This window comes from Leucoraja erinacea, chromosome 5 (genome assembly GCF_028641065.1).
Source record: "Leucoraja erinacea ecotype New England chromosome 5, Leri_hhj_1, whole genome shotgun sequence".
NCBI classification, from domain to species: domain Eukaryota; kingdom Metazoa; phylum Chordata; class Chondrichthyes; order Rajiformes; family Rajidae; genus Leucoraja; species Leucoraja erinaceus.
Window position 1 is genome coordinate 95651345 of NC_073381.1, and position 12708 is coordinate 95664052.

General features: G+C 49.5%; 1 protein-coding gene across 2 annotated transcripts in view; it reads right to left on the reverse strand.

The window, feature by feature from the left end:
* Positions 1–387: 387 nt before the first annotated feature.
* mertka (c-mer proto-oncogene tyrosine kinase a) overlaps positions 388–12708 on the reverse strand; it is a 158996-nt gene continuing 146675 nt past the window's right edge. For both annotated transcript variants that reach the window (XM_055636313.1, XM_055636311.1), the window contains exons 18-19: positions 3878–4014; positions 388–1548 (exon numbers count right to left, since the gene is read on the reverse strand). In XM_055636313.1, the coding sequence (XP_055492288.1) occupies positions 1092–1548; positions 3878–4014 (594 nt within the window). In that variant the 3' untranslated portion in view covers positions 388–1091. The remainder of the gene's footprint in view (positions 1549–3877; positions 4015–12708) is intronic.

Below are 12708 nucleotides of genomic sequence, written 5' to 3' on the forward strand. Positions count from 1 at the left end.
GGCCATTCGGCCCATTAAGTCTACTCCGCCATTCAATCATGACTGATCTATCTCTCCCTCCGAACCCCATTCTCCAGCCTTCTCCCCATAACCCCTGACACCCGTACTAATCAAAAATCTATCTGTCTCTGCCTTAAAAATATCCACAGATCCTCACCTTGGCTGCTGTCTGTGTGGAGCTGGTAAACCCACACTGCACTCCCTCAATAGTAAGGATGTCCTTCCTCAAATTAAGGGACCAAAACTGCACACAATACTCCAGGTCTGTCCATTCTGCTCTTATACTTTGCTCTTCGTAACCCCACCAAGTGTAAATATGACCAATTGTAAATTCTGATTGATACTTAGTAAGAGGTCCGTGTTAAAAGCAGCCGACAGGCAGGTTGTGGATTCCATCAGTCATTTTAATGCCCCAAAAATCCTCGGAACGACAAGCAAACACATATAAAAATACAAACCTTCAAAATGATCCCTGATTTATCATCAAGCCAAGACACTAGCGCTGGATTGTCAAAGCCATTGTTCTCAGCCCAACTGGCAACTGATTAAAAGCGAACACTTGAATTAATAGCAGTACCATTTGCTGATGTGCTTTCCATTAAAACAGAGAGTTACTGATATATGGTCTGGCAGCTCTTAGGTCCGTCCGCTGACAAATATTTATTACAACTAAGCGGAAAAGAAAAAGTGAGCGGCTGGAGGAATTCGGGATGAACCGCTGGAGTCCCATGATGTTTGATCGTCCGTCTCAGCCTCCACAGATGCTGCCTGGCCCATTGAGTTGTCCCAGCAGTCTGTGTCTGTGTCGGGTCCGGCAGTGTCCAAAAAGAAACAATCAAAGCTTCAAGTGACAATCCTACCTTGGCTTGACATTCAATATACAATCAATAGAATATTAATCTTGGCCCCGGTAACGTCAACCATTTATTTGTGCTCGGCATATGTTGAAATTGTGGCCACGTCTATGTCCATTCATGTCCATTCTGCTCTTAACTCCACCTTTGCTGCCTGACCCGTGGAGTTGCTGCAGCCGATTGCTTCCAGCGTCTGCCGTCTTTGACGCCAAGCGACACAAGCGGTTTCTTTCTCCCTCACACCATCACCACGGAGTCTTCAGAAGAATCGTCGGCAAACGGAATGTCGCCAGAGTTGGGTTTGGCCGGTGGAAACGTGTCTCCGTCATCATCGCGGGCATGGGGCAACAAAGGCGTGTCCACGTCGGCTGCGTTCACGGGCTGCTCGGAGGCAACGTACCGATTGTGCCGCTCTGCGGTCTGGTGAACATCCACGGTGACGGTCGCTTCACCGCACGCCAGGCTGCAGGACGCCACCTCCGTTGGCTCGCTCAAGTCTATATCGGAAAAGCCAAAGGTGTCATCAATCATCAGCCTCTGGGCTGGCTCCAGCCCTGTGTTGACATAAATGATGTCCTCCTTGCCCTGAACTCGGGGCAAACCGTTGAGGATGTTCGAGAGGATGGCTTTCAGATCGGAGAAGTTGGGTCTGTCCACAGGGTCCTGCCGCCAACACGAGTACATAACCTCGTACCTGCAATGAAAGACACAAAGAGCATTTAATCATGCACAGCAGTCGAGGTGGCTGCCTCACAGCTCCAGACACCCAGGTTCAATCCTGACTACAGGTGCTCTCTGTAACGGAGTTTGGACCTTCTCCCCGTGATCACATGGGCTTTCTCCAGGTGCTCCGCTTTCCTCCCACACTACAAAGACGTACAGATTTGTAGGTTAATTGGCTTCTGTAAATTGTCCCTCGTGTATATGGTAGTATTATTGTTGGTCAGCATGGACTCGGTGGGCTGAAGGGCCTGCTTCCGTGTTCTATCTCTAAACCAAATTAAACTAAACTAAAAATGCAGCAGTTACGGCAATTTCCATCTATCATTAGAATTACTTTTAATGTCATTCAGACCTTACGGTCTGAACGAAATTACGTGCCTGCAGTCATACGTACAATAATACAATAATAAACAACAATAAACACAAATTAACATCCACCACAGTGAGTCCTCCAAGCACCTCCTCACTGTTGATTTAGGTTGTGTTTTTGTGATCAAAAATCTTAGGGCAGCAGTCTCTTCCCTCCTCTTCTCCCTCTGCGCTGAGGCGATACCCCACCGGGCGATGGTACAAACAGTCCCGTGGCTCACCGAACCCCGCAAACGGGCCGGCTTAAATACCGCGGCCCGGGGTGGTCGAAGCTGCCGCCCTCCAGTCCAGCAGACGCAGCCGCTGGCCCGCGGCTGAACCCTGGACTCAGGTCATCGCCGCCAGAACGCCGTCCCAGCCACCGGAGCACCGTTCCAGCTCCGAGCCGGATCGCCCTCACGTGATTGCCGTTCCTCCCTTGAGCTGGGCCGCTCCGACGGGAGCGCCGTTCCACCCTCGAGCTGGGCCGCCCCGACGGGAGCGTCACAGCCCCTCACGGGAGCGCCGGTCCAGCCCCGAGCCGGTCCGCCCTCACGGGAGCGAGCCCAGGGCGAGTCCTGACTGGCTCTGCCTCCGGAGTCTCGTGGTCGCCAGCTCCGCCATTAGGCCTCAGCGCAGACGGAGGCAGAGAAGGGGGATACGACAAAAAAAGTCGCATTCCGCCGAAGGGAGAGACAGCAAGCCCCGTTTCAACCCCCCCCCCCCCCCCCCACATAAACACAGCCTAAAAACCAAAAACTTAACTAGACAAAACGAAAAAAAACAACACAAAAAAGTAAAAACAAACGGACTGCAGGCGAGCCGCTGCTGCCAGGGTCGCGCCGTGCCGCCACTTCCGGTATTCTCAATAGTGCAGAGAAGCACAGAAGCCCGTCTGTGTACGAAGATTATTCATGCAATATTGGTTTAATATTGTCACAACTACTGAGATCCAGTGAACCAATTGTCTGTCTGTTGCCCAATTACATCAGATAATTCCCTATATCAAGGGTTCCCAACCTGGGCTCAATGGGGTAAATTTCACCGACCCAGGGGGTAAATTTGTTGATTCTGGATTTGTACATATTTGTTCTCATTGACTAACTGTGTTTGGTTCTGGTATGCCAGTATCCATTGCAATAGTCTCTTCGAATCCTTGCAATAGTCTGTTCGAACTTCTACCCTCTGGCAGACGTTACAAGGCCTACTCCCACACCTCCAGACTCAGGAACAGCTTCATCCCCAGAGCTATAGCGGCTCTGAACCGGCCCTGCTGAGTGCCCCCCATCCCCATGAACTGTCTCCCTCGGATGGCCACATCGCACATCGAACCGGCACAGGCACATTTGCACTTTAGACTGTTCTACTAGTTCTTTTTTTTAATAAATCATGTTACTCTATCTACATGTTTAGTGTGTTAAGTTATGACATCGGATGGAAGTTGCATACCAGATCCCCTATTCCCTCTGTGCAATGCCAATAAAATATATTACTATTATTATTATCATCATTAATAATGTGAAATAACATTGTCATGTGCTATTAAAGTTGCCAGGGGTAAACGGGACAAGAAAGGTTGGGAACCCCTGGTCGATATCAATACAATCAAACCAGCGCAAGCTCTGAACCATCTTCTCACTAACTAGAGAGCGGTCCTGACATCCCATCTACCTCATTGGAGACCCTGGGTCTATCTTTAATCAGACTTTATCTTGCACTGAACATTATTATTATTATTATTATTATTAAGAGGGTAGAGGGCCATGTCCAGGGGAGTCCAAGAGGAGGAACAGTGGAGACGGGAGGGATCCGCCCCAAAACTGTGTCGCCCATTCCTTCTCTCCAGAGATGCTGCCTGTCCCGCTGAGTTGCCCCAGCATTCTGTATCTATCTTCGGTGTAAACCAGCATCTGCAGTTAGTTCCTTCGTACATATTAATGCGCGGTACTCACACTTCATCCAGGCAATCTGTAGGCTGCTTCAACCTGTGATTTGCTTGCAGGTACTCGTAGATTTCATGGTTCTGGATCCCTGGGTAAGGCGTCATCCCCCGGGTGACAATCTCCCACATTGTGATTCCAAATGCCCACTGCAAACACACAAAAGGCAGCTGTGAAATGGCAGGCCGTGGCAGCTCGACAAACTTCCACAGCAACACAGGCAACCACAAACAATGCTCTTGGCTGAAAGCACCAACAGTGGTGATGGATTCATGCACGGGGACACATTCACCAAATTAATGGGGACACAGGTTTAACTGGGCTTGTGCACTTTGGAGTCTAGAAGGATGAGAGGAGATCTTATTGAAACATATAAGATCGTTAAGGGCTTGGACACACTAGAGGCAGGAAACATGTTCCCGGTGTTGGGGGAGTCCAGGACCAGGGGCCACAGTTTAAGAATAAGGAGTAAGCCATTTAGAACGGAGACGAGGAAACACTTTTTCTCACAGAGAGTGGCGAGTCTGTGGAAATCTCTGCCTCAGAGGGCGGTGGAGGCAGGTTCTCGGGATGATTTCACGAGAGAGTTGGAGATAGCTCCCAGGGCTAACGGAATCAAGGGATATGGGGAGAAAGCAGGAACGGGGTACTACTAATTGTGGATGATCAGCCATGATCGTATTGAATGGTGATGCTGGCTCGAAGGACCGATAGTCTACTCGTGCACCTATTGTCTATGATTCTTTAAACCCGGGTCTCTGGCGCTGTAAGGCAGCAACTCTATACGCGCCTGCGCAACCTACGCAGATGACGAATAAACCCGGGTCTCTACTGCTGCGCCACTGCGCAGATGGAATGATCAGCCATGAGCAATCGGCATATTGAATGGAGTCCGCAGGCTAGGTGGCGCAAGGGCCGAATGGCCTACTCAAAATATTCCGAAATTGCCTCACAGGCTAGTATCTAACCAGAAGGGGAAAAGCTGCAGCATCTCTGGAGATAGGTGATGATTCAGGGCGGGACCCATCTTCAGAAGAAGGGTCTCAACCCGAAACACCACCCATTCCTTCACTCCAGAGATGCTGCCTGTCCCGCTGTGATACAATAGACAATAGACAATAGGTGCAGGAGTAGGCCATTTGGCCCTTCGAGCCAGCACCATTCACCATTCAATGTAATCATGGCTGAACATCCCCAATCAATGCCTTCTCCCCATATCCCCTGTTTTTAAGAGCCCTATCTAGCTCTCTCTTGAAAGCATCCAGAGAACCTGCCTCCACCGCCCTCTGAGGCAGAGAATTCCACACACTCACCACTCGCTGTGAGAATTGCTCCAGCATTTTGTGTCCACCTTCGACTTAAACCAGCATCTGCAGTTCTTTCCTACCCATAACTAACCAGTGTATCACCCAAGTTAGACACAAAGTGCTGGAGTAACTCAGCGGGTCAGGCAGCATCTATGGAGAGAAGGAATAGGTGATGTTTCAGGGCGGGACCCTTCTGAAGTCTGAAGAATAGTCCTGACCCGAAACGTCACCTATCCTTTTTCACCAGAGATGCTGTCTGACCCGCTGAGTTGGTTTACATAGAAACATAGAAAATCGGTGCAGTAGGAGGACATTCGGCCCTTCGAGCCAGCACCGCCATTCAATGTGATCATGGCTGATCACCCACAATCAGTACCCCATTCCTGCCTTCTCCCCATATCCCTTGATTCCGCTAGCCCAAAGAGCTCCATCTTTTAAATGGATCTAGCGAGTCTGCCTCCACTGCCTTCTGAGGCAGAGAATTCCACAGATTCACAACTCTCTGGCTGAAAAAGTTCTAAATGGCCTACCCCTTATTCTTCAACATTGGCCCCCTGTTTCTGGACTCCCCTAACATAGGGAACATGTTTCCTGTATCTAGCTTGTCCAATCCCTTAATAATTGATATATTTCTATAAGATTCCCTCTCATCCTTCTAAATTCCAGTGAATACACGCCCAGACGTTCCATTCTTTCATCATATGACAGTCCCGCCATCCCAGGAATTAACCTCGTGAACCTACGCTGTACTCCCTCAATAACAAGAATGTCCTTCCTCAAATACAATACTCCTGGTGTGGTCTCAATAGGGCTCTGTACAACTACAGAAAGACCTCTTTGCTCCTGTACTCAAATCCTCTCATTATGAAGGCCAACATGCCATTAGCTTTCTTGCAGGTTTACTTTCAGTGACTGGTGTACAAGGAACCCCAGATCCCGTTGTACTTCCCCTTTTCATAAATTGACACCATTCAGATAATAAACTGCCTTCCTGTTTTTGCCACCAAAGTGGATAACCTCACATTTATCCACATTAAACTACATCTGCCATGCATCTGCCCACTCACCCAACCTGTCCAAGTCACCCTGCATTCTCATAGCATCCTCCTCACAGTTCACACTGCCACCCAGCTTTGTGTCATCTGCAAATTTGCTAATGTTACTTTGAATCCCTTCATCCAAATCATTGATGTATATTGTAAATAGCTGCGGTCCCAGCACCGAGCCTTGCGGTGCCCCACTAGTCACTGCCTGCCATTCTGAAAGGGACCCGTTAATCCCTACTCTTTGTTTCCTGTCTGCCAACCAATTTTCTATCCATGTCAGCACTCTACGCCCAATACCTTCTTCAGACTCAGGGGGAAGGGAAACGTGAGATACAGATGGTGATGTAGAGAGATACAGAACAAATGAATGAAAGATATGCAACAAAGTAATGATGATAAAGGAGACAGGCCATTGTTAGCTGTGGGCTGGATGAAAACGTATACAGACAACGTTACCTATTCCTTCTCTCCAGAGATGCTGTCTGATCCCATGAGCTATTCCAGCTTTTGTTGTTACACAATTATCTTAACTCTAGTTAAGATAGTGGTCTCTTTGTATGCGGCAACCTGATAAAGCACTCACACCCAGGCAAATCCAGTTTCTCCTTTCAAGTTACTTATTTCTTGTCAGACGTATAATATTAAGGTTTGCATTTGAAACAGTCCAGCTCAATTACAGTCCGTTATCAGCCCGAAATGTGAGCTGTTGTGTTTTACAATAAACAAAGGCTGGTCAGATTGATTGCAAGCACTGGAACTGCAGCTGAGCCTGGCACAGCTCAACGGAAGACAACTTCACGTTAAAGCCAGTCGGTCATAATTTAAAAGGACTGCTTTAAAGCCACGAAAGGCAAGGTTTGCGCTGTTCATTAACAAGATCCACATATTGCGGAACAGTCATTTCAAAATGTCAGAGTTGCACAATACGGAGACAGGCCCTTCAGCCCATCAAGTCCGTACTGAGCATCAATCAACTCAGCGGGACAGGCAGCATCTCTGGAGAGAAGGAATAGGTGACGTTTCGGGTCGAGGCCCTTCTTCAGACTGAGAGTCAGGGGAGAGGGAAACTAGAGATATGAAAAGGTCCAGAACAAATCAGATCCGGCACCGATGACCCAAGAAGGATGGAGCCCACAATGGTTCATTGTTGGCTGTGGGAGCGGTGATAGTGAAGGGGTACACACATTGAAACTAGCAGGGTGAGGGAGAGATGGAGGGGGAGAGAGAGAGAGGGAAAGCGAGGGTTACTTGATGTTAGAGAGGTCAATGTTCATACCGCTGGGCTGTAAGCTGCCCAAGCAGAATATGAGGAGCTGTTCCTCCAATTTGCACTGGGCCTCACTCTGACAATGGAGGAGGCCCAGGACAGAAAGGTCAGTGTGGGAATGGGAAGGGGGTGGGGGGGGGGGGGGGGGGGGGGGGGGGGGGGGGGGTAGAAATGTTTGTCACTGACTATCAATCAGACATTGACATTAATCGCACCTTGACCTCCCCACAACCCCTAACCCCTTCAACTGCTCGCACCTTCTGCCACTCACATGCACATTGGAGGCAACTGACAGCAGCGGATGTTTCCACTAGTGGGAGAGTCTAGGACCAGAGGCTACAGCCTCAGAATAACAGGACAAACTTTTCGAATGGAGATGAGGAGGAATTTCGTCAGCCAGAGGGTGGTGAATCTGTGGAATTAATTGCCACAGACGGCTGTGGGGGCCAAGTCAATGGGAGATATATAGATTCTTAATTAGTACGGGTGTCAGGGGTCATGGGGAGAAGGCAGGAGAATGGGGTTAGGAGGGAGAGATAGATCAGCTATGATTGAATGGCGGAGTAGACTTGATGGGCCGAATGGCCTAATTCTGCTCCTATGTCTTGTGGTCTTGTGGATCACCCAAAGGAAATGAATACAGTCTTTAGACTTTAGAGATGGAGTGCGGAAAGAGGCCCTTCAGCTCACCAGCTCCACACCATCCAGTGATCACCCCGTACACTAGCAATGTTCTATGCAGTAGAGACAATTTACAATTTTACCAAAACATACACACTTGTACGTCTTTGGAGTGTGGGAGGAAACCAGAGCACGCAGAGAAAACCCACGTGGTCACAGGGAGAACGTGCAAACTCTGTGCAGGCAGCCCCGTAGTCAGGATCAAACACGAGTCCCTGGCGCTGTTAGTCAGCGGCTCTAACATCTCTACATCGGTGAGACCAAGCGCAGGCTTGGCGATCGCTTCGCCCAACACCTCCGCTCAGTTCACAATAACCAACCTGATCTCCCGGTGGCTCAACACTTCAACTCCCCCTCCCATTCCCAATCTGACTTTTGTCCTGGGCCTCCTCCATGGCCAGAGTAGGGCCACTGTAAATTGGAGGAACAGCACCTCATATTTCGCTTGGGTAGTTTACACCCCAGCAGTATGAACATTGACTTCTCCAATTTCAGGTAGTCCTTGCTTTCTCCCTCCTTCCCCTCCCCCTTCCCAGCTCTCCCACAACTCACTGTCTCCGCCTCTTATTTCTTTATCGCACCCCACCCATCCCCGACATCAGTTTGAAGAAGGGTCTCGACCCGAAATCGCCTATTCCTTCGCTCCATAGATGCTGCCTCACCCGCTGAGTTTCTCCAGCATTTTTGTCTACCTTTGGTGGATGCTTATGTTCACTCTTATATAGTTGTGTGTCTTGTTGCTTTTTCTTTCCATATTGCTGTATGGTAATTTGCATATCACTGTACCTTAATTTGTACATGTGACAATAAAATTCTTGCTATTGAGGGAGTGCAGCGTAGGTTCACAAGGTTAATTCCCGGGATGGCGGGACTGTCATATGCTGAGAGAATGGAGCGGCTGGGCTTGTACACTCTGTGGAGTTTAGAAGGATGACAGGATATCTTATTGAAACATATAAGATTGTTAAGGGTTTGGACACACTAGAGGCAGGAAACATGTTCCCGATGCTGGGGGAGTCCAGAACCAGGGGCCACTTTTTAATAATAAGGGGTAAGCCATTTAGAATGGAGATGTGGAAACACTTTTTCTCAAACTTTTGGTTGCGTTTAATGCTCGAACATGAGGGTGTATGTTATTGAGGGCAATGTGCAGGCATTACTATGAACATTGACCTCACCAACCCTTGCTTTCCCTCTCTCTCCATCCCTCCCCCTTCCCAGTTCTCCTGCCAGTCTGACTGTCTCCTGATTAAATTGTATCTCTGTTTGCTTCATTGTTCAACCTTCTCCTAGCTACCAATGATCTACATGTTCCTGGATCTCCATCCCCTTTGATGTATGTTTCATACCTTCCATGACACGCAGCAGCCATGTCAGCAGCGCGTCAGTTTTTTCAAACTTTTTTTATTTTTTATTATGTTTTAAAGTATGTATTTTGTTTCTTTGTGTGGGGGGTGGTGTGGGGGGTGTAAGGGGGAAACCGCTTCGATCACCTCCTCCACGGAGAGGCGAGTTTTTCCAGGTCGCCTCCCCCGTGGCCTAACATCAAGGATCGGCGCGGCCTTTCTCGGAGACGCGCCCGGGGCTTCAGCGGCGGGCACAGCGTGGACTCTCGGCGTTGAGCGGTTGAGCCCTCGCTGGGGCTCGCTGGAGGGGAGCGCTCCGTTTCGTTGGCCCGGGGCAGCCGGCAGCCGGCAGCCTGAAGCAGCGGTCTGCAGAGCTCCAGCTGGTGCGACGTCTACAGCCCGGATCCCTCGTGGGGGACCCGGGGGAAGAAGAAGCCACCACCGCCGGCCCGTGGCCAACTTCTACCGCGGGCCCGGCATGGACTTACCATCACCCCTGGAGGGGAACTTCGACCGCCGGCCCTGCGGTCTACGGTGCTTCTGGCTGCGGCGGAGACTTTAAACTCGACTGCCGGCCTGCGGCCTACACAATCTTAAAGCCGCGGTCTCCGGTGAGGAAGAGCCGATCCTGGACTGACTCTGGACTCTGGTCCTGTCCACGGGGTGGAAATGGAGGAGGACTGGCCAAATGTTGTGCCTTCCACCACAGTGATGAATGCTGTGGTGGATGATTGTGTTGCAGTTTTATTGTGGTTGTGTGTTCTTTATTATTGTATCGCTGCTGACAACCCAAATTTCCACCGCCCCTGGTTGTGTGGCAATAAATTATATCTAATCTAAATTCTTATCTCTGTGTCTCCCTCTCCCCTCTCTCTCAGTCTGAAGGAAGGTCTCAACCCGAAACGTCACCTATTAATTCTATCCAGAGATGTTGCCAGTCCCACTGAGTTACTCCAGCATTTTGTGATTATCTTGGACTTTAGACATTCAATTGTAAGTCTGTGGAAATCTCTGCCTCAGTGGAGGATGGTTCTCTGGATACTTTCAAGAGTAGACAATTAAGGGTCCGAACTGGGAGGTAGGGAACTGGAGCTGGAAGCCATGAGGTATGAGATGGAGGTGCAGGCATGTCCCGAGGAACCAAATGGTTTGAAGAAGGGTTTCGGCCCAAAACGTTGCCTATTTCCTTCGCTCCATAGATGCTGCTGCACCCGCTGAGTTTCTCCAGCATTTTCGTCTACTTAAAAATAGCGGAGTCAGGGGATATGGGGAGATGGCAGGAAAGGGGTACTGATTGTGCATGATCAGCCACGATCGCATTGAATGGCGGTGTTGGCTCGAAGGGCTGAATGGCCTACTCCTGCACCTATTATCTATTGTCTAAAAGAGCTTTCAAAACCTTTGGAACATCTGACCTTGTTTTTTGTAACATTTAATCTCAACCTTCCACTAGAGAGAACACTCAGAATAATTCCACTGGTTTGAATAATACAAGTGAACTCGGCATCTCCCCACGAGGCCCCTCCCTCCCCCGTCATCCACACACACACAAGGTCACATTGACCCTGTATCAGCTTGGAAGAACTTTATCAATCCTTGCACTGTGCAATGTGCATATTGTTTTCTCAAGGTCAATAACTGGAATATTCAAAGCTCGCTGTCGTAGACTGAATGAAAAATAGGGGCCGGAAAAAATTGCCCAAAGGCGAATTTGAAAGGAAATGAAAAGCAACAGTTTAAATGGCGGAGAAAGTATTGCAAGAGAGTGGCGACTTCAAAAATAATTGGGCACAAATAGAACCATAGATTTACGCAAGGGATAAGCATACTTGACATACTTGTTCAACATTGTTTTGAAGTTATAACTAATAAAGTAGATCAGGGTGAACCGGCCTAAGTCTTTAGACTTTTGGTTGCGTTTAATCCTCGAACATGAGGGTGTATGTTATTGAGGGCAATGTGCAGGCATTACTATGAACATTGACTTCACCAACTCCAAGTAACCCTTGCTTTCCCTCTCTCTCCATCCCTCCCCCTTCCGAGTTCTCCTGCCAGTCTGACTGTCTCCCTGACACCAGCAATATCCTACACACCAGGGACTATTGGGAGAGTGGGAGGGAACCAGAGCAGCAAGCAGTCACAGGGAGAGAGTGCAAACTCCGTACAGACAGCATCTGTGGTCAGGATCAAAGCCGGGTCTCTGGCGCAGTGAGGCAGCAACTCTACCGCTGCGCCACTGTGCTGGCTGAGTGTGTAGTCTGCTGTCTCACAGCTCGAGAGGCCCGTGTTCAAATCCTCATCTTTAGTTTTGTTTTTAGTTTAGAGATACAGCGCGGAAACAGGTCCTTTGGCCCACCGAGTCCACACACTAATAGTATCGTACACACACACTAGGGACAATGTACATTTACACCGAGCCAATTAACTTACAAACCAGCACGTCTTTGGAGTTTGGGAGGAAACTAAAGATCTCGGAGAAAACCCACGCAGGTCACGGGGAGAACGTGCAAACTCCGTACAGACAGCACAGTCGTCGGGATGGAACCAGGGTCTCCGGTGCTGTATTCGCTGTAAGGCAGTGACTCTACCGCTGCGCCACCGTGCCGCTAATCTCGGGTATGGTCTGTGTTAGGCGGGCCGGCAAGAGGGCCTGACTCGCACAAGTGGGAGGGAGGACCCACCCGGTAGACCCAGCTCCAGGGAGGACCTGGCAGCGATGTGGGTGGGTGAGCCCACAAAGCCAATGGTGGACGAGGGCCGCCGAAGACAAAGAGGGGTCCGTGTGGGTGGCGGGTGGGAGCTGCTGCCACATCTACAGGCAGGCAGTAGACAGGACTGTTCTGTTCGTAACTTTGTCACCACCAACACGTGGCGACACTTGTGTGCAGCCTAGGTTGTAAGCAACGCAGAACATTACACTGTATCCAGGTACATGTGCGAATAACTTCACATAACCCTGTCTCACGGTGCGAGCTGACCCACGGGGTATTCCGAGTGAAAGGCTCACAGTTGTGTACGAGATCCCAAGTGTATGGTCAAGAGTTTAACCGAGTTCCCACGGATATGACAAGTTTGCCGTTTACTTGTCATTGCTGCGATGCTCCAAGTTCCTCTCCCGAGTTACTCTTGAGCCAACCATGAATGAAGGTCTGTTTTAATAAGCAACTCTTTGTAGACAGATGGAATGACAGCAGCA